At 43.4% G+C, this 19,671-nt stretch overlaps 1 protein-coding gene across 3 annotated transcripts in view; it reads right to left on the reverse strand.

Annotated features, from left to right (window-relative positions):
• The window catches only part of COL14A1 (collagen type XIV alpha 1 chain), a 171,493-nt gene that overhangs the window by 39,213 nt on the left and 112,609 nt on the right, over positions 1–19,671 (reverse strand). For all 3 annotated transcript variants that reach the window (XM_048841565.2, XM_048841563.2, XM_048841564.2), the window contains 4 exons: positions 17,600–17,677; positions 17,232–17,318; positions 966–1,019; positions 297–392 (listed from right to left, as the gene is read on the reverse strand). In XM_048841565.2, the coding sequence (XP_048697522.2) occupies positions 297–392; positions 966–1,019; positions 17,232–17,318; positions 17,600–17,677 (315 nt within the window). The remainder of the gene's footprint in view (positions 1–296; positions 393–965; positions 1,020–17,231; positions 17,319–17,599; positions 17,678–19,671) is intronic.

Raw genomic sequence — 19,671 nt, forward strand, 5'->3', positions numbered from 1 at the left:
TTTATCTAGATTTGGGTCTGACCCAAACACCTGTGGTCCAAACTGTCTCAAGGTTTAGTGAACTTCGGATCCCAATACATATCTGACTGTTGGAGCTGGCTCCTATGCCGATCGCAGGTTAAACCCAAATCCATGATCCAGACACCTCAGATTTTGGTGAATTTCAGATCTGGATCTGGACTTTGTATCTCAGTCCTAGCTCTAGTTTTATCTAACCTTTTGGTACAACCTAATGTACGGGTTCTGGCAAACTTCTGTGACAAAATTAAGACCACAGTTGTTCATTTAGGACTTACTGGAAGCCCTTGAATAGAAAGTCCACTTGGCCCTTGGGGTCCTGGATGCCCTTGGGGTCCTGGAGCACCAACTTCACCACGAGGTCCATCTAGGCCCTATGACACCAAAAGGGAAAACATAAAGGCCACAAGTTTAACTCCTACTGTACATAAGAAGGAAGTGTCTGTGTGCAGAATTAAATACCAATAGATTCAACAGCACCTAAAATATGAGTTAACGTGCTGACAGGACAATAAGGCTCCTATTTACAAAGGCCTGATTCCTTTAGGCATGCAAAAAGCCACAAATATATGCTGACAGCAGCAGCACTATGCATTTTACTGCCCCTGACCCAGAAACAAACATGATGTGTAGCCAGTGTGATCCAGGAGACCTGGACGCTGTTCACCCAACAAGCACCAATGGCATCTGGCTACACCCTTTCCTCAAGAACATCAGAGAAGTGAGCTGTAGCCCATGAAAGCTTATGCTCAAATAAACTGGTTAGTCTCTAAGGTGCCACAAGTCCTCCTTTTCTTTTTGCGAATACAGACTAACATGGCTGCTACTCTGAAACCATTCTAGATTTAAGCTCATTCAAAAAAAAGAAAAAACTCTAGATTTAGACACAAACAGACAAAAGCCAAAATAAGGGAGTATGTTACAACGGTTTAGTGGTGGCAGATTACCTTTGGACCTTGATCACCATGATGTCCCTTTGGGCCTCTGACACCTGGACCACCCTGTAAAGCACACGATTAGTGTTAGCAGAAAAGTGAATCCCACCAAAAAAAAACAAGTTCTTTCTTCTTCCTGAATCATATTGATTATTCTATTCTTGTAGGCCCCAATTCAGGAAAGCAACCCTACTCAGGGAACTACCTAGGTGTGTGCTTAAGTCCTACGAATTCATTGGGGTTTAAAGCATACGCTTAATAGCAGTCCTATGTAGGGATGGACTTGAGCTCAGGAAAGTACGTAAGCCTGTACCAGTGCATTATAATGCACTAGCCTATAATGCACTAGGATCAAAATGTTGCTGCAGGCAGTGACCCATCTGGATACACAGGTCAGCTTTTTTTCTTATTGTTAAAATGCTCTCCACATCTGCTCTTTCCAATATCATCACACTGGTAAAGGCAGACTTTCCAATGATTCTAGTAACATTTTTATCAGATAAAACCCCCGAGAGACCCATTGTGTTTGCTATGGTTTAATTTCAGAGCCATTCAATTTCTCGCTCCCCATTTCTCCTTTTTTGCTTTCTTCACGGATGCCTGAATCTTTTAATCATTTGTTAACCAATTGCAGTCTAAACCTTTTGTTAACAGTATCGTATGGGACACTGGAATTGTGCATTTCTAAGGATGACTGCCTTGAATATGTTTCTGATATACATGCAAGACGTGTCTTGCCCTCTTGGATGATTTTAAAGAAATATTTATTTTTACTTTTTTATATTCTTGTAATAAAATATTCACTGATTGTCTCTCTCTACCCCACCCTTGGGATAATGTTTATCTTTTTACAGTGTGAGCATTTCAGGGCCGGGCCAACCTCCGTGTCTGTAAAGAATCTAGTACAATTAGACATCATTCCTCCCCAGGGTGTGGGGAGGTGCTACAAAATATCAAATAGATAATAAAACAATATAGCAAATGGGACTACTAAGAAGATATTGGCTTACAAGCCAAGCCAAGTAATGTTCACTTTGAGGGGCAAGAAATCAGTGTTCTTTGACACACAAAGTCAATATATGCTTTATGACATATCAAAATTATATTACAGGTATGTTAAGCTTGCAAAATCAAGCACTCGTAAATTAAGAAATGCTAGAATTAAAGCTGTCTGTGCAACTTTACTTCCACTTCCTTGTGTGTATACACCACAAACATCTTTAATTACATGATCACATACTATTTTCCCACCCTCATCCTCCTTTGCTTCATGTCTCCCCAGTTCCACTCCCTCATCAGGTCCACATCCCAGTAACTGCCTTTCCACCCCCTCCCTGGCTCCTCATCCTGATCTTGTCCAGCTATTTGCCTGCTGCCCCCCTCTCTAACCAGGCTGGCTTCTCATAACCTGCCCTTCCATCAGGCTGCCTTCTCCTCCATGCTGTTTAGGCACTAGCCGGTAAGGGACTGAAAGCACAGGAGAGAGAGTCTCTCTGCTCTCAGTTCCTGTACCCAGTGCCACAGTGGCTTCCAGAAGGAGCAATTGCATGGATAGTCCTGGTCAGCCTCTAAAGCCTGGGGATGGGGCATACTCAGCCCAGATGAAATCTTCAGGAATTTCACTGAAATTCTAAAAATTCTAAAGAGCTTGTGTGAACTGAGATTTTCAGAGGCTCATAATTAGGTCAAATTTGGGTGAATTTTCACAGGAACAGCAAAAGACATATCCCTGACAGCAGGGCAACACTCTTATCCAATTTCAAGTCCTTGCTCTAAAGAATGGAGATGCTAGAACCTCTCAATGAAACAACCGTAAGAATTTTTTTAAACATAGTCAAAACAACATGCTTTTCCCTAGTCTCATTCTGAGAAACAGATGACATTTTTTGGATAAAACTTAAAAAAAACAAAAAACAAAAACAGCCTGAAGCAGACACATATTTATAGATTTTGTGGCCAGAAGGGACCATTGGATCTACTCTGATCTCCTATGTAACACAGGCCATAAAAATGTCACTCAGTTATCCCTGTTTTGAGCCCAAGCACTTGTGTTTGAGACTAAAGCGTATCTTCCAGAAAAGCACCCACTTTTGATAAGAAGACATCAAGAGCGGAAGAATCCAGCATATCTTTTGGTAGATTGATTATTTGAACAATCACCCTCACAGATAAAAATTTTTGCCTAATTTCTAATTTGAATTTGTCTAGCTTCTGCGTTAAGGCCGTTGGTACCTGTTATGCCTTTCTCTGCTAGATTAAAGATCCCTTTAGTAGTCAGCGTTTTCTCTCCATGGAAGTATTATCCACTGTAATCAAATCATCTCTCAGTCACAGCCGGTTCTAGGGCGGATGAGCACAGCTGTCACCCTAAGTGCCAACTTCCAGGGGGCACTGAACTGCTGCTGTGATTGGCTGGCCTTTTTTTTTTTTTTTTTGGCTCAGCCGCCTGGGGCCGGGGAGGCCAAAAACATTTATGCTCCTGTTCTGAAGCCTCTTTTTAATAGACTAAACAGACTGAGCTCTCTAGCCTCTCATCGCAAGGCATTTGCTCCAACCCTCAAACATTTTTCAGGCTCTTTTCTGCACCATCTCCAATTTTTCAACATCTTTTACAATGTAGGCACCAGAACTGGATGCAGTATCCCAGTATAGATTTCACCTGGCATGGAAAATTTCAGTCCAAATGGTTAGTCTGGCAAAGTTACAAGCAACTGTAAACATGGAAAGCGTCAGGTAACCTGAATTAAAGGCATCACTACATGTGCTGCCTATAAATTACATACTTTCTAAAGGTTTTCATGAGAAATATCCTGAAATTTCATCATAAATGGTTGTGGATAAGTATAAAAAATTTTTAAAGGTCTTTTTTTGAAGCTGATCTTTGAAACTAGTTGCACATAAGAAAAAAAAACCTTGGCTTTAAAAAGAAAAATTCACAAGATGAGACAGGAAGTTTCTCTTCTTTATTTCCCTGAAACAATGTTGAACCAGACAGCTAGCACATGTGAATTTCTGATTCTTAATTAGGTTATAATAGTTTTGTGTTGTTTTTTTATTTAGGCCACTAACTTCTTCCAGAGATTCATGAATCCTACCTGACAGGCTGACAAAAAATATATCTACCTCATAACTGGCCAAAGCCTACAATGATATGAGTCCAGTGCAGTTATTCTTATGCTTTATTTTGGGTGTAGCTACCAAGTAACTCTGCTACTGAACTGTATTATCTATTATGGTTAAGAAGAGCAAATAATTTTATTGGAAAATTAGGTTTTTGTGATCCCAGATATCCATATATTTTCTATGTAGTATTAACAACAGATACCCTTCTAATCAAACCTAAATTTATACAAAGGATGCCATGGGAAACATTTTTCATACTGAAAGAATTGATAAAAATTAAGCAGATTTACTTGCATTTTCACTTTCCTGATTATCCAGATGCCTTTTTTCTAGGACACTAATTTAATTCATATACATAGGAAATTAAACTTCAAAACACAGTTGATTGCTGTCTAAATTAAAACAAGACAATGGAATCGTTTTTCCATTGCAGCCGGATATATTTTTTGTTTGAGTGAGATCTGTTATCTCCAGTGCAATATTCACATAAAAAAAAGGCTCCCTGAGAGCTCTTCTTCAAGTCTGCACAGCTATGACTTGAGGGGTTTAAAGCTTTCACGAATGAGATCTTTACTAAATTTAAGTCTCTTTTTTTCCCTGTATGTCTTAAGATTTTTTCTTCTTTATGTATGAAGTGGTTAGGGGCCCAACTTCAACAGATGATTAAATAAATAATTTGCCTCTGGAAAAATTGAGAGAGATCACTAGAAGTATTTAAAAACAGATTATACATCAGGAGAAACAAAGTAAATTAAAATCATACTCCAGGCAAAACTGTTTGGATTAGATGATCCAGGAGGTCTTTTCCAGCCTATCATCTATGATTCTATAAAGAGCTGTGTGTGTTTTTTAAAGTTATGTACACCCTGAGGAGACAGAAGTATTCAATACTATAAAAGAAAATGTACTTAATCAATAAGAGCATTAAAACTTTATTATACACCTTATTATTTGTATTTTCTTAGCTCTTTAGTGTATAACAACAATTTGCTGTTTCACAATGTTCTATTTTATTAATTTATATAGTGCCCATTTTTTCCACATTTCAGTATTGTGATATAAAATGTCAGAAATAGTCAAAGAAAACATAATGCTACCTACAATGGGCAGCACTGTGATCACCAACAATACAGCAATAAAGAACCCATCAAACACAAAGAAACGTAAAAAGGGGTTACCCACCATGTAGTAACTTGTGTTCTTTGTGATGTGTTGTCCCTATGTATAGGGCACTTCAGGTTGCACGTGTTTTATGTGCTCACAACTGGAGATTTTTCCCTAGCAGTGTCCATGTGGTCCAAGCATGTGCTTCCACTCTGCTTGTACTCTGCACTGAGGGAAATAAAGGGGGCAACCTTCTCAATCAGTAGTTCCCAGTAAGGGGAAACCAGACAGTAGGGAAGGAGGGTGGATAGTACACTACACATAGGAACAACACATCTTGAACTCAAGTTACTATCAGGTAACTCCTCCTCCTTCTTGCTCAAGCAATTGTCCCTCTATATAGTGCATTTCAGGTGAATCACAAACATTGTCTTTATCAGGAAGCAGGGGCGCTGGAATACTATGATACAACAGATTGAAGCACTATCCTGCCCAGAGAGGCTCCAGAAGCAGCTGCTTGCATCAGTGCATCGCATTCAGCAAAAGTGTGAGCAGAATTCCAAGCTGCTGACATCTGTGGAGCAGCAATAGGAATGTCTCTAAGGGAAGCTACCAAAGCTGCCTGAACCAGGGGTGGCAGGTTTGTATAATCTTTGGTGGTGCCCAGAATGGGTCCAAGTCCCCCCCACACCCACCTGCCTAAGGCTCTGGAAGGGAGTTTGGGTGCGGGAGGGGTGCGGGCTCTGGGATGGACTTTGGGTGCAGGCTCTGGGCTGGGGCAGGGGTGCAGGAGGGGGTGCAGGCTCTGGGAAGGAGTTTGGGTGCAGGAGGGGGTTTGGAGTGCAGGCTCTGGGAGAGAGTTTGGGTGCAGGAGGGGTGCGGGCTCTGGGAGGGAGTTTGGGCTCTGGATGCGGGCTCTGGGCTGGGACAGGGGGTTGGGGCGCAGAAGGGGGTGCGGGAGCGGTTGGGATGCTGGGTGCGGGCTCTGGAAGGGGGTTTGGGTGTTGTGTGTGGGCTCTGGGATGGGAGAGAGGGGTTGGGGTGTGGGAGTGTGTGCAGGGTGGGGCCAGGGATGAGGAGATTGGGGTGCAGAAGGCAGGCTGCTCCAGGGCTGGGGCAGGGAGCCAGAGAGGAGGACTCCCCCCAGCCCTCTCCCCCCCAGCAGCAGCAAGCTCTGGGGGAAGAGGGGGACCCCTCCCCACCCACCCCCCCCAGCATGACGCTGACCCAAGGCCCCCCAGGCTGCTGCTCAGGAGGCCAGCCAGGATAAGTCCCCCCCCACCCAAGTCACCTGCCGGGGGGAGGGGGCTGCTATGCGTCTCTTCCCCTCCTCCCTCAACCTGCCCCCCGGTGCCGCTCTCTTGTAGCCAGCAGCAGCCAGCAAAGGAGTGCAGCGTGGAGCTGCAGGGGGCAGCCGCCCACTGTACAGGGCAGGCGGGGATGCTCAGGGGAGGTGTGCGAGGGTGGCAGGTGGGATACTCTGGGGGAGGCGCACGGGGGTGGCAGGCAGGGTCAGGGGAGAGACCCGGCCCCAAACATTAGTGGAACCAGGTCCCCTGGGCCCTGAATTTGCTGGAGCCTGGGCACCATGGGCCCATATAACTTCCTGCGCCTGGCCTGAACTCTAGTTGAATGAGTTCTTATGCCATCCTCAAGTGAGATATCATTCATCTCATAGCAAAGTAGGATTCATCCTGGAATCCATTTTGACTGTCTCTGGGAGAAGATGGCCTCGCCTTTCACACTGTCACAATTCAGGGCATCTGCACTTGTCTTCCTTCTCCATTGTCCACCGAGGGCACTCACTCTAGGCTCCTGGCTCCTCCACCATAACCTCTCTTGGGCAGAGACCCATCTCTCTCCTGCTCCTGATCAGGGTTTTTCCAGGCTGCACAGTTCTCTGCCTAACTGTGATATCCCCAGCAAGCCAGCAACTTCTGTGCTTTGCTTTCTCTTTGAAAGCTATAAACAGCTGTAATTACCAGCAGTCACAGGTTACCACACAGCTCTTTATAAGCAAGCACATTTATCCTTAAGGTGAAAATGTTGCAGAGAAAACATTACAAACCATAAAAGAACCTACATGCAGACTAAAAAGCTTACCAGAGGTCACCCCAACTCCAACTTCGGGCTCTGGTAGATGTCAGTCCTTCAAAACCCACCACTGGGTCTTCCCAGTGGTTACAAGTTTGTAATTGTCTCAGATTCAGAACCATAACCATCATGAATAGTTCAGTCTTTCCATTACTGTATATAGCTTGGGCCCTCGAACTTCAGATTCTGGGAACAGGTAATCAAAGGACAATGCTCCTCTCCTCAGAGCAGAGTTTCAAAAGGTTGGGGTTTTGCATAACTAGAAGTGGGAAATTTGCATTTGCCTCTCCATAGAGCAGTGGTTCTCAAACTTTTGTATTGGTGACCCTTTTCACACAGCAAGCCTCTGAGTGTGACCCCCCTTATAAATTAAAAATGCTTTATTATATTTAACACTATTACAAATGCTGGAGGTGAAGCGGGGTTTGGGGGTGGAGGCTGAAAGCTCGTGATCCCTCATGTAATAACCTTGTGAGACCCTCAGGAGTCACGACCCCCAGTTTGAGAACCTCCGCCGTAGAGATTACCCAAGCAAACACTTGGACCTGTTTGTCCTAAAAGTTCATTCTTGTCTGGCAAGTTGTTCAGTCCTTTGAAGTTCACACCACATCTCTCCCCTATAGAGAAGTTGCATACAATCCCAGCCCACAATAGTAAATAAACTATGCATTTAATACAATGAACTCCAAAGATACTTAAACTTCATTCAATACATTTTTTTCAAGGATATTGCAGGAAATTGCCACGTCTGTCACATATATGTTCTGTGGACGAGACGAGTTTAGGGGACATTTCGAAAGGTTTCATTCCGTGAAGGTAAAAAGCAAGAGCCCTAGGCATGTCCAGTGAATTCCATGCCACCTCTTTTCTGCCAAAGTGGGGTTTAGGGAAAAACAGAAGGAGATGGATAGTTTGGTTGATGTGAAAATCTGACATCACCTTAGGGACAAACTCAGGATGAATTCACCTTAACCTTGTGGAACACTCTATGGAGGAAGTCAGCCAGGAGCACCCCATTCTCCCTGACTCTTCTGGCTTACACGATAAAACCAGAAATGCTCCCTTCATAGATATATGTAACAGGGAACAGGATTGCAGGGTCTTGGTGAGGGTGATTTAAAAAGATGCAATCCCCAGGGTAATACCAATGTTGCCACAAGAAGGAAGACGCAAATCAAACCCTTCAGGAAGTGGGCAGTGACTGGATGGGAGAACACAGAGTAGGCATCTGCAGGAGGATGACATGGGCTCATTGCCAACCGGTATTCTCTGAGGAAGCTGTCAGATAACCCTGAGAATTTTAAGGACAAGAGGTACTTCAGTATGTCTGGGATCTCAGCTTGTAAAGGGGAAATTCCTGGTTGGTTACACCAAAACATAAGTCTTTTTCTACTTTACTTAATAACATTTGCTGGCAGAATCCTTCCTACTGCTGCTCAGGATGGCCCAGACATCATAAAAAACAGGCCCTCTCTAACTCTGACATCCATCCAAATACCACGACCTAAGATGAAACGTGACTGGTTTGGGATGGCAAGTCCATCCTTTGTCCTAGATTAGTATCAGATGTATCAGAGGAAGGAGGAGAGGAGATTGGGTAGATAGTTGCAGAAGCATTGGGTACCAGAATTGTCAGGCCCACACTGATGCTATAAGGATCATGGAATCATAGAATATCAGGGTTGGAAGGGACCTCAGAAGGTCATCTAATCCAACCTCCTGCTCAAAGCAAGACCAATCCCCAATTTTTGCCCCAGATCCCTAAATGGCCCCCTCAAGGATTGAACTCACAACCCTGGGTTTAGCAGGCCAATGCGCAAACCACTGAGCTATGCCGCCCCTCATAGGAAAGGATGACTTGCTAGTTGTCCTGTCTGTTTTTCCTCAACTCTTGAGTTAAGAGGAGAATGGGGGTGGGATGTGTACCACAAGGCTCCCAAACATTGTATGAGAAACATGTCACCTAAAGACCCTGGCCTGCAGCCCCTCTGGAGCAAAACTCCTTGCAGTTGTTGTTCACATGGGACACAAAGAAATCCATGTATGGGAGACCCCACACCCCAAACACCTCACAGACAATCAGGTTGTGCAACTCCCACTTGTGTTCTGTGAAGAAGAGTCTGATCAGAGAATCCACCAGAGTGTTGTGGATACCTGGCATGTGGATACTGGTTAGTGTAATCAGCATGGGAATGTACCAGAGGGTGATGACCTCCATGCAGAGCTAATGAAGCCCGTGCTCCTCCTTGTTTGTTAATATAATAAACTGCCATCATGATGTCTAACAACACCTGAATTGACTGGTTGCAGATGTAAGGGAGGAATTGCTCGCAGGCTAATCTGACTGCTCTCAGCTCTAACAGATTGATGTGAAGCATAATCTTGTGAAGGGACCACTTCCCCTGTCTCTCCATGTGTGGTCACAGTCTTTGTTGGAAGTGGGGTGTTTGAATGGTACCCCCACTGAGTAAGGGAGGCTAAGCTTCTTTGGGGAACTGTGACTAGCAGGTAGAGACTGCACTTGCCCAAAGTGCCTGCAACCAGGCTTGTAGACATTTGAGGTAAAGCCTCACAAATGAATGTAGGTCTATTCAAAGCAAGGCGTGAAACCAAGCATGAATTACAGTAGCCCTCTCAATATGTAAAAGATGTAGCTAGTAGAAAAGAGATGGATCAGGATAGTAAGCAATGTGTGATAGCTTACAGGTATGGCCTAGCACGTAGTGCAGCGTATGAAAAGCTCATGATCTAGATGGGAATGGGCTATAAAAATTAGTAGACCAATCATAAAGCATGTGCTATGAGGTATTAACCAATAGTGTAAGTGTGTAAATAAGCTGATTCATGATTATGTACATTGTATGTGTGGTATGTGTGGTATGTCCTAGACTCACCCTCTCTGCCAGTCAACTCAAGTGTAGTTTGATTGTATGCCATTAATGATGAGTACAGAGTTCAGCTGATTTCTTGGATACCAGAGAACTGGACAAAGTGTTCTCCCAGAACTGTGTGAGGTGTTCCGGATAAACCGAGTGGAAAAGGTCTCAGAGGGTATCACAACAATGGGTCACATAAGTATTTATGGCCATATGGTTCAACAGCACCAGGCAGGATCATATGGACATTCTGGGGCTCAAATGTATTCACTGAGTGAGTCCAGTGATAGAGAGGAAGCTGTCCTCAGGCTGTAAAAAACCTTGCCCTTATGAATTCTATGGATTGTGAGGGTTCCTGGGTGGACTTCTTCAGGTTCACCTGGAGGCCTAAACTCTTGAACAGAAGCATTGCGCTTGCCTCCCACCATTTCCTGGCAAGATCATCCCTTCAGAAGTCAGTCATCTAAGGAAGGGTAAACTGTGGCCCCTTGCTGACAGGGTACCACTTGCAGCAGGTACCACTGACAGTACATTGGAAAATACTCTTGGAGCCATTGAGAGCCCAAAGGAAAGAGCTCTATATTGGCAGTGCAGTTGACCAGCCACAAATCTCAGGAATCTCCTGTGTGCCAGATGAATGTCTATGTGAAAGCAGGCCACTTTGAGATCGAGGACCGTGAATGAGTTGTCTGAAACTAGTAATGAGATATTGGAGTACAGGATTACCATTCTGAACTTTAGGTAGCAGATGAACTTGTTCAGTTCCCTGAAGTCCAGAATGGGTCTCTATCCCCTGTCTTCTTGGGGACGAAGAAGTACTTTGAGTAGAACTCATTTCCCCTTGAGGTAGAGGTACCAGATCTACTGCCCCCAGTTTGAGGAGTCATTCTACCTCCTGCAGGAGGATGCTCTCATGAGATGGGTCCCCAAAAGAAGATGGGAAAGGGGGTTAGGGAAGGAAGAGAACTGGATGGTGTACCCCAAAGAAATAACCTCTAGTACCCATCTGTCAGTTATGATTTCTGCCCAGGCATGCAGATAATGAGAAAGTTGGCCTCCACAGGCAGGGGAAAGACCAGAGGGGTGGGGCAGATCTTGAGACACAGTTGGTGCACATTTCTTAAAGTTGATTTGTATACCTTCAAATCAGCGGCACTGCTATGGGTACCCGCATGGCCCCACAGTGTGCCAACATTTTTATGGCTGACTTAAAACAACGCTTCCTCAGCTCTTGTCCCCTAATGCCCCTACTCTATTTGTGCTACATTGATGACATCTTCATCATCTGGACCCATGGAAAAGAAGCCCTTGAGGAATTCCACCATGGTTTCAACAATTTCCATCCCACCATCAACCTCAGCCTGGACCAGTCCACACAAGAGATCCACTTCCTGGACACTACGGTACTAATAAGCAATGGTCACATAAACACCACCCTATACCAGAAACCTAATGACCGCTATACTTACCTACATGCCTCCAGCTTTCATCCAGACCACACCACACGATCCATTGTCTACAGCCAAGCTCTACGATACAACCGCATTTGCTCCAACCCCTCAGACAGAGACAAACACCTACAAGATCTCTATCAAGTGTTCTTAGAACTACAATACCCACCTGCTGAAGTGAAGAAACAGATTGACAGAGCCAGAAGAGTACCCAGAAGTTACCTACCACAGGACAGGCCCAACAAAGAAAATAACAGAACGCCACTAGCCATCACCTTCAGCCCCAAACTAAAACCTCTCCAGCACATCATCAAGGATCTACAACCTATCCTGAAGGACGACCCATCACTCTCACAGATCTTGGGAGACAGGCCAGTCCTTGCTTACAGACAGACCCCCAACCTGAAGCAAATACTCACCAGCAACCACGCACCACACAACAGAACCACTAACCCAGGAACCTATCCTTGCAACAAAGCCCGTTGCCAACTGTGTCCACATATCTATTCAGGGGACACAATCATAGGGCCTAATCACACCAGCCACACTATCAGAGGCTCGTTCATCTGTACATCTACCATGTGATATATGCCATCATGTGCCAGCAATGCCCCTCTGCCATGTACATTGGCCAAACCGGACAGTCTCTACGTAAAAGAATAAATGGACACAAATCAGATGTCAAGAATTATAACATTCAAAAACAAGTCGGAGTACACTTCAATCTCTCTGGTCACTCGATTACAGACCTAAAAGTCACAATATTACAACAAAAAAAACTTCAAAAACAGACTCCAGCAAGAGACTGCTGAATTGAAATTAATTTGCAAACTAGACACCATTAAATTAGGCTTGAATAAAGACTGGGAGTGGATGTGTTATTACACAAAGTAAAACTATTTTCCCATGTTTATTTTTCCCCCCTACTGTTCCTCACTGTTCTTGTCAACTGCTGGAAATGGCCCACCTTGATTATCACTACAAAAGGTTTTTTTCCTCTCCTGCTGGTAATAGCTCACCTTACCTGATAACTCTTGTTACAGCGTGAAGTGAGCTGAAGCTCACAAAAGCTTATGCTCAAATACATTTGTTAGTCTCTAAGGTGCCACAAGTACTCCTTTCCTCTCTTGTATGTCTCTTCAGCTTCTCTTGCTTTACTTCCATTTATTCTCTTACTTATCTCTTCTGGGCGGTCTTTTAACTTCCTCGTCTTTGTCTACATATTCTTGTGGCATAATAACTCTTTTATTGCTCTCATTCTTGTTGAATTCTCTTCATTAATTCTTCCTTCTCTTCAACAAGCCTCCATCTATTTAGTTAGAGCCATTCTTTCTTAGACCTTCTCATCCCCGCTGTAGTAATGGCTGCATCCACACTTGCTTCTTTGAAAAACTGCCATTGTTCTTCTATGTTCTCCATCAGTGATGTTAGATCTTCAGATTCTATCACTAAGTTGCAGCTTAAAATGTGCCTTCACAGCTGGATCTAACAACTTTCTAGCATCATGCATACCTTCTGCATTGCCTGGTGTTAGCTTCTTTATTTTTATTGTCCCAATAACAAGATGGTCACTTCCAACAGCAGCACTCATTTAAACCCTGGCATTGAACAGTGATCTTCTCCAGCACTTATTAATGATCAAGCTGTCTCTGGGTGAAGCCATCATTTGATTTCAGTTTCAGTTTATGTCTTTCCTTATGTGGAAATAGCATACCCCCAATGCAGAAGTCAACATAATGTTCTCCCCATTGTTAGTCTGTCCTGGGATGCCATGTCTGCCCATAATGTGTTCATACCATAATGTGTTCATATCCAATATTATCATCATCACCAATTTGTGCATTTAGATCTTCCCTGAGGATAACAATATCATATTTGCCAAGGATGCTGTGCAATCTTTCAGAGAAACAGTTGAACCCAGGGGTTGGCAACCTTCGGCCCATGGCCCATCAGAGTAATCCGCTGGTGGGCCGAAAGACAGTTTGTTTACGTTGACCGTCCGCAGGCATGGCTCCCCGCAGCTTCCAGTAGCCGCAGTTCACCATTCCCGGCCAATGGGAGCCGAGGGAAGTGACAGACTCCTCCTGCTCCTGTTGCTATTCTTCCCCATGCTACTGAAGTTGTGGTTCCTCAGAAGGCTGAAGAAGCTTCTCTTCTATCCTAGGAGTCCTAGGCATGCTGGGGTCCTTTTGCGACAAGGCATTATACTGGATGGTAATTACATGGGTCTTCCAAGGCCCAGTACTGCCACTAAAAGAACTCATAGCCCCTCACTACCGGGCTGCAGCAGGAAGGGTACCAATGAAAATAGGGGTAATATTCCATCACACAGGAGTAGTTAGAAATGCTGGAAACTCCACCCCCGCAAGCAGTGCCTCAGGGTATAGTCCAGGACCGGGTGTCCATCGTAGTCCTTTTCTGACTCTGAGGAGTTGATCATGGAGAGGGAGTCCTTAATACCAGAGGAAATGGTGTTGATCTGCCTCTACTTGTTGATAGTAACAGAGACAGTCTGGCTTGACCCCTACTTGTGGATGAGGATGAGTATCATAACAAAATAGTACCGACTGAAGTTCTGGGGCTGGGCATTGTGGTCTGGAGTGGAGAGATGACTCCAGTTCCGGGAGCAGTAGAAGGTCTTCCAGAGTGGAGCAGTGAATCATAGTTGATGGAGTCATTTTCATAACTCGGGTCGTTGAAGTAGAGGGTGCCAGATCTGGCAGTACCAGCTAGAATTTTGGTGCCAAAGAAGCAGTCCCATTACCAGAGTGTGCTCCAGTTTTCCCTTTTGAAATCTTGATCTGGTGCTTCTCAGCGCCAGATGGTCCCGTTCCAGAGCACAAGGCTCCTGATGACTTGGTTTGGGACTTTCCCTCATACCTGGAAGGCTGCTATTCTTTCTTCCTCATAACACAGTCATTTACAGACTTGAAGTGGGATTGAGAACATTCCCTCACAACCAGTTAGGGCCTGAGTCTGCAAGCCTTCCACATCCAAACCTCCCACTTACTTCAAATAAACTTTTGCACATGAAGCAGCTGCAGGACTGGGACTTAATATCTCTACTCAAAATTACTTATCCATCTCTTTATTTTCATGCAATTTCTCTGCTAGAGAAGAGAGAGCAAGCCAAGTGTATTCACTACACACCTCCACTGAAACACCATTTCTGAAATATCTATCCATATGCAGCTGTTTGGGGAGGGTTTGGCATACACTACACTTGAGAGATTTCAGCAAAGGCAAGTATCCTTCCTTTCTTTTGAGTACATAAGGCAGGTATGTGAGGCTAACATGAACTATTTTCTAGTTCACCAATCAATTCAAAACAAACTTCAATAGCATATAGCTCAAAGAAACAGATCAGGATGTTCTCCTAGGACCTAGCCTATTGTAAGAGAATGTCAACAAAATTCTGCTCTTACCTATGGTTCTAAGGGAGTGTCTGCCTCCAAATCTTCCTTTCTTGGTGCCATTGTGATAATTGAGAGGACTCACACAGTTACTTTTTTAAATGCCAAGCTAAAATTTACTTCACTCATAAGGTGCAAAATGACTGGGTTACTGGTTATTAAAAATGTAGATACCACTACCATAGGCATCTTAAAATATTATACATGAGACATATGGGAAAGAAAAGGATACACAGTACAAAATAAAATAGACTAAATTAATGACAATAAAATAGAGTAAATTAAAATGGATGATTTTAGATAAACCACTAAACATCAGAGTTATTCCAAAGCACTGGATTATTAAAAGGAAAGAAATGACTTACCCAGAACATATTCTGTATTATGTCATTGGACTGGTATACTCTAACAATACACGTGGCAATACAATTTTGATTCACTAGCCACCATAAGAGGCACATTTTGTAGGAGTGAAAAACAACAGTGAAAGAAAAATGCCTACCAATGTTGAAAAGAAGCATGTTTCTGTAAAGTTCAGGGGCCACCATGGAGTCATGGCAGGGATTAATTTCATCCTAGAATCCTAGCTAGAACTGATTCCACTTGAATGCAAAAATCCCATCAGGTGAAAGGATTTCTTGAAAAAGCCTGCAGTAGTGTCAGATAATTACAGCCCTTAGGGGCTAGTTTAGCAGTCCTTTCACACTTATCACTCCCACTGACACCACTGAAGGACTACAAGATAAAAATCATATTGTCCTTAAAATAATTAGAATTTTGACTGGATTCCTGTATCCACTTGAAATGAACTCTGGCTGCTCAGACACAGAAAACATGTTCAAGAACAGTTCATTCTTGTAAAAAGATTAACCCCCAAGATGCTGCCAGCATAAGTGTCGGCTTGGATATGCTGTGCATCTGTCTAAAGTGCAAGTTGGGCCTGTCCAGTGTCTAGTCTGATTTGTGCACTCAAGGCTTTTCAGAAAACTATTTTCCTTCCTGAGTCAACATTTTTTACTTAATCACAACAGCTCTTCTCCCTTATCCTTTTTCTCTGTCCCTTTACAATGTGATTATATATCATCTATATCTCTCTGTGTTCGCATAAATGTATTCATGAATTCCAAACCTGAGGTCCTCAATTTACATGAAAATCTCTATGTAAACTTAGTGCCAGTCCTATGAAGCTAATCATACAGGTTTACATTGCAGGTTTAAAAGAAAAAGCACATCCAACTGTTGTGTAAATTTGTTAGGGACACTGGTAAAGAAAAAAAAATCCCATCATTGCAAACTAGAATTAATATTTTTAAACTGCTAAAAATCAGCCAACCGAGGCCGAATTGTAGCATTTAGCCACTGGCCTGAGTAAGAGCACCACAGAGATTTTAGGGAGACATTGAACCACCCTCTCTCTCTGATCTGCTTGATACAAGGGAGACTGTAGGTTGCACCATGTTTTAGAAGTGCGTCCAGCCTGGTCTGAGATGATGTGGAAGGAGAGCAGGGTCATGTACCCCTTTTGTGTCCCTGTGGACAAGATGAACCACAAGAGGAACAGTCCTTAAGTTCCTCCAAGCAGAGAGACTGCAAAAGAGTTTATCTCTAATCCAGGCCATGCAAGGTGGGAAAGGCTTCTTTCAACTCCCTGCCTCACACTCTCTGCATCCTCCTAAGGGCCAGGCACAATCTGGCCTTTAATTCATATGCATATTGTTACTGATCAGGTGTTTCAGAAAGCTAGATTCCAAGGTGTATTTAAACGTGTGTACTAGAAAGCATTCAGATAACACTATGGTGGTTTAAAAAAAAGTGGTAAATGGGTGGCATTTGCATAGCATGTCTCTTGACTCTAGAGACAGAAATCAAAGTTTCTACAAATTGACATATTATTATTTGTATTACCGTAGCACCTAGGAGCCCTAGTCATGGACAGGACTGCACTCTGCTAACTGCTGTACAAACAGAACAAATACAGTCAATCTTACTGCCCTGCAGTTGGATTATACGATAAGAATTTGGTTCACTAATAGGGTTAGTTTTTTAAAGCTACTGCATGAGGTCTTCACTAGCTAAGTGGAGTGAATATGCATCTCTCTGCCAGCTGTAATTAATTGTAATAACTAAAACAGTACAGCGTATCCCTTTTTCCCAGCAAATAAGACTGAAGAGTGGAGTATCTGGTACAGCTGAGTACAAACATGAATAAACGCTTACCGGTGGTCCGGGAGGTCCGAGTGGTCCTTTGCTAAATTCGGAACAGGAGCAAGAATGAGGAAGAGATGGGCAACTTTCCTCATCTCTCTGAGAAGAGAGCAAAATAGTAAGTCTGTATTCAAAATATAAATTCAACAGCTGAGAATTTATAGATCAAGACAACAAATATTGAAAGGAAAATTCAAAAGCTCCTAAATAATTTAGGAGCATGAGACCCATTGAATTTCAATCGGACTCTTGCTCCAAAGACAATTAGGTCCTTTTGAAAATCCCACCTATTGATTTCATGAGGAAAATTGCAAAAGTATTTGGTCTTGATGCAAGAAAAAAAAAGGTACGATGGTAGTTTTAAAAAAAGGGATTCTTACCAAGGCAGGAAGTTCGCAGCATTTGTCTCTATTGGCCCAGGAGGTGGTACAAACAATGTCAAACATCTGTAACTGGAACTGTTTGGAAAAAAAGGAATAAAATTCAACGTGTCTGTTAGAAGTTCAGTGAAAAGGGGAGCCACTGCAAAGGGGGGGCCATTGATCAGGGCACACAGGAGACTGATGACAGAGACACGTGAGTAGATTTAAAGCAGCAGGTCACAACAATACCAACTTTAATATAAAAATGGGGGGAGGGGAGTGTGGTTGACCACCCTGTCCAAAATACCAGGCTTTAATTGGGACTACTATGGGCTTGAATGGCATCATGCCCACTCCTGCTTCTGAATTCCCGATTCAGCCCCATGCTGCAACCCACCACCCTCCCCCCTCAAGGGGGAATGAGGCTACAATCAAGAAGGAGCTCTGTTTGTACAAACATTCTTTTTGCGAATACAGACTAACACGGCTGCTACTCTGAAACCTGTAAAAACTAAATACTTCCTCTGACCTCACAGGTCCCATGCTCAGATTTACTCTGGAACCTGTTCCCCTGAAGCCTTTTACTTGCACTGCACACCTGCCACAAGTTATGACAATATTTAGTGACATTTATTACCACTTCTAGTTTTATTTTATTTTTTAAATTAACTCTTTTCAATCCTTATTATCCCCAGCTACCAGGGCTCAGGATACCATGAGAAAAGCAGCAACAACAACAAAATACAACACCAGACATCTTGCCAAAAACACACACAAAGAGGGAAAAATTCCTTCCTGACCCACTAAAATGATTGGGTTAAACTTACTGCAAGCCTGGAAACCCAGCTCTAATGGCTACCCCATCTATATGGCAAAGGGGTTGGGACTGCTTTCAGAACCAAGAATGGCTGATGTGTGTCCAGGAGTGCTTAACACATGAGAGGGTGGGTTTGGTGGGGCCATTTGGCTTCCTTACCTCCGCGAATTGGCCAATGGGGGTTAAAGGAGGTGGAACTTCTGCTCCACTCTCCCCAGCCCAAGCCCCACTCTACAGTGTTCTGGGTGGGGAGACAGGAAAAAGGAAGGGGAAAGTGGTAACAGAGAGCACACTGGCCTCCAACCAGGACCCCAGAAGGTGGCCATTCCCCTGCCAGCCCAATCAAACACCTCACCTCTCTAGCTAAGTCGGGAAGAGGCAATCTTAAATGGGCTTGCACACCAGGATATAGCCTAAATACAAAAGTTCGCCACACCACAATACATTTGAAAATGGTACAGAAAATGCTGATTTAATACAGAAGTCATCGACTGTGTAAAATGATGAAGATACTGGAAAAATATATAAGAGAAAGTAAATGAACTGTAGAAACAGAATGAAAACCCTTCGTTAAATGCAAAGATAAGTCTCAGAAAGGTTCCTCGTGAAGATGATACTATTTCTTCTCACCAACAAATCCTGTTCTTTTTTTAAATTTTCTTTCCTTGTGTGATCATACAGTAGTGGAAAACAAAAAGGGTCCCGATGGCACAAGAATGGAGTTTAGAAATGTCACACTGTGTCATCAATAATGAATCAGTGCACAGACTGACAAATAATATTGTTCATAAAAATTGCAATCCAAGTCTAGATACAATGGTCTAAAATTGAGTATTCCTTTCACTACTCCCTAAGGGCCCAGTTCTGTGGGCATTTGCCCATATGGGTGGCTTTGCTCACCTGATTGGTCCTACTAAAATCTCACATGGCCGGTAGCTCATGTGCATGGCTCTTAGCAGACGTTCACATGAATAGCCCCATGGACTTCAACAAAAGTACTCACTTCAGTAAAGGTAAGTGTGTTTGTAAGCATCTGATGGACCAGGACCTAAATTTTAAAGTTGAAATACTTTTATATGTTGCAGAAACCTCGTGCTACTGCTACCTATTAATTTCAACCAGACACATTATTTAAAGGTTTCACTGACATTGTTTCATTGCCAGTACGGAGATTGGGTCGAACTATGATTTCTTTGTGAATGGAAAGATTTACTTAAAACTAAATCATATCGAAGGGTACTAAAATGAACTCTGTGTGTGTGTGTATGTGTGT

This window comes from Caretta caretta, chromosome 2, assembly GCF_965140235.1.
Source record: "Caretta caretta isolate rCarCar2 chromosome 2, rCarCar1.hap1, whole genome shotgun sequence".
In the NCBI taxonomy this organism is placed as follows: Eukaryota; Metazoa; Chordata; order Testudines; family Cheloniidae; genus Caretta; species Caretta caretta.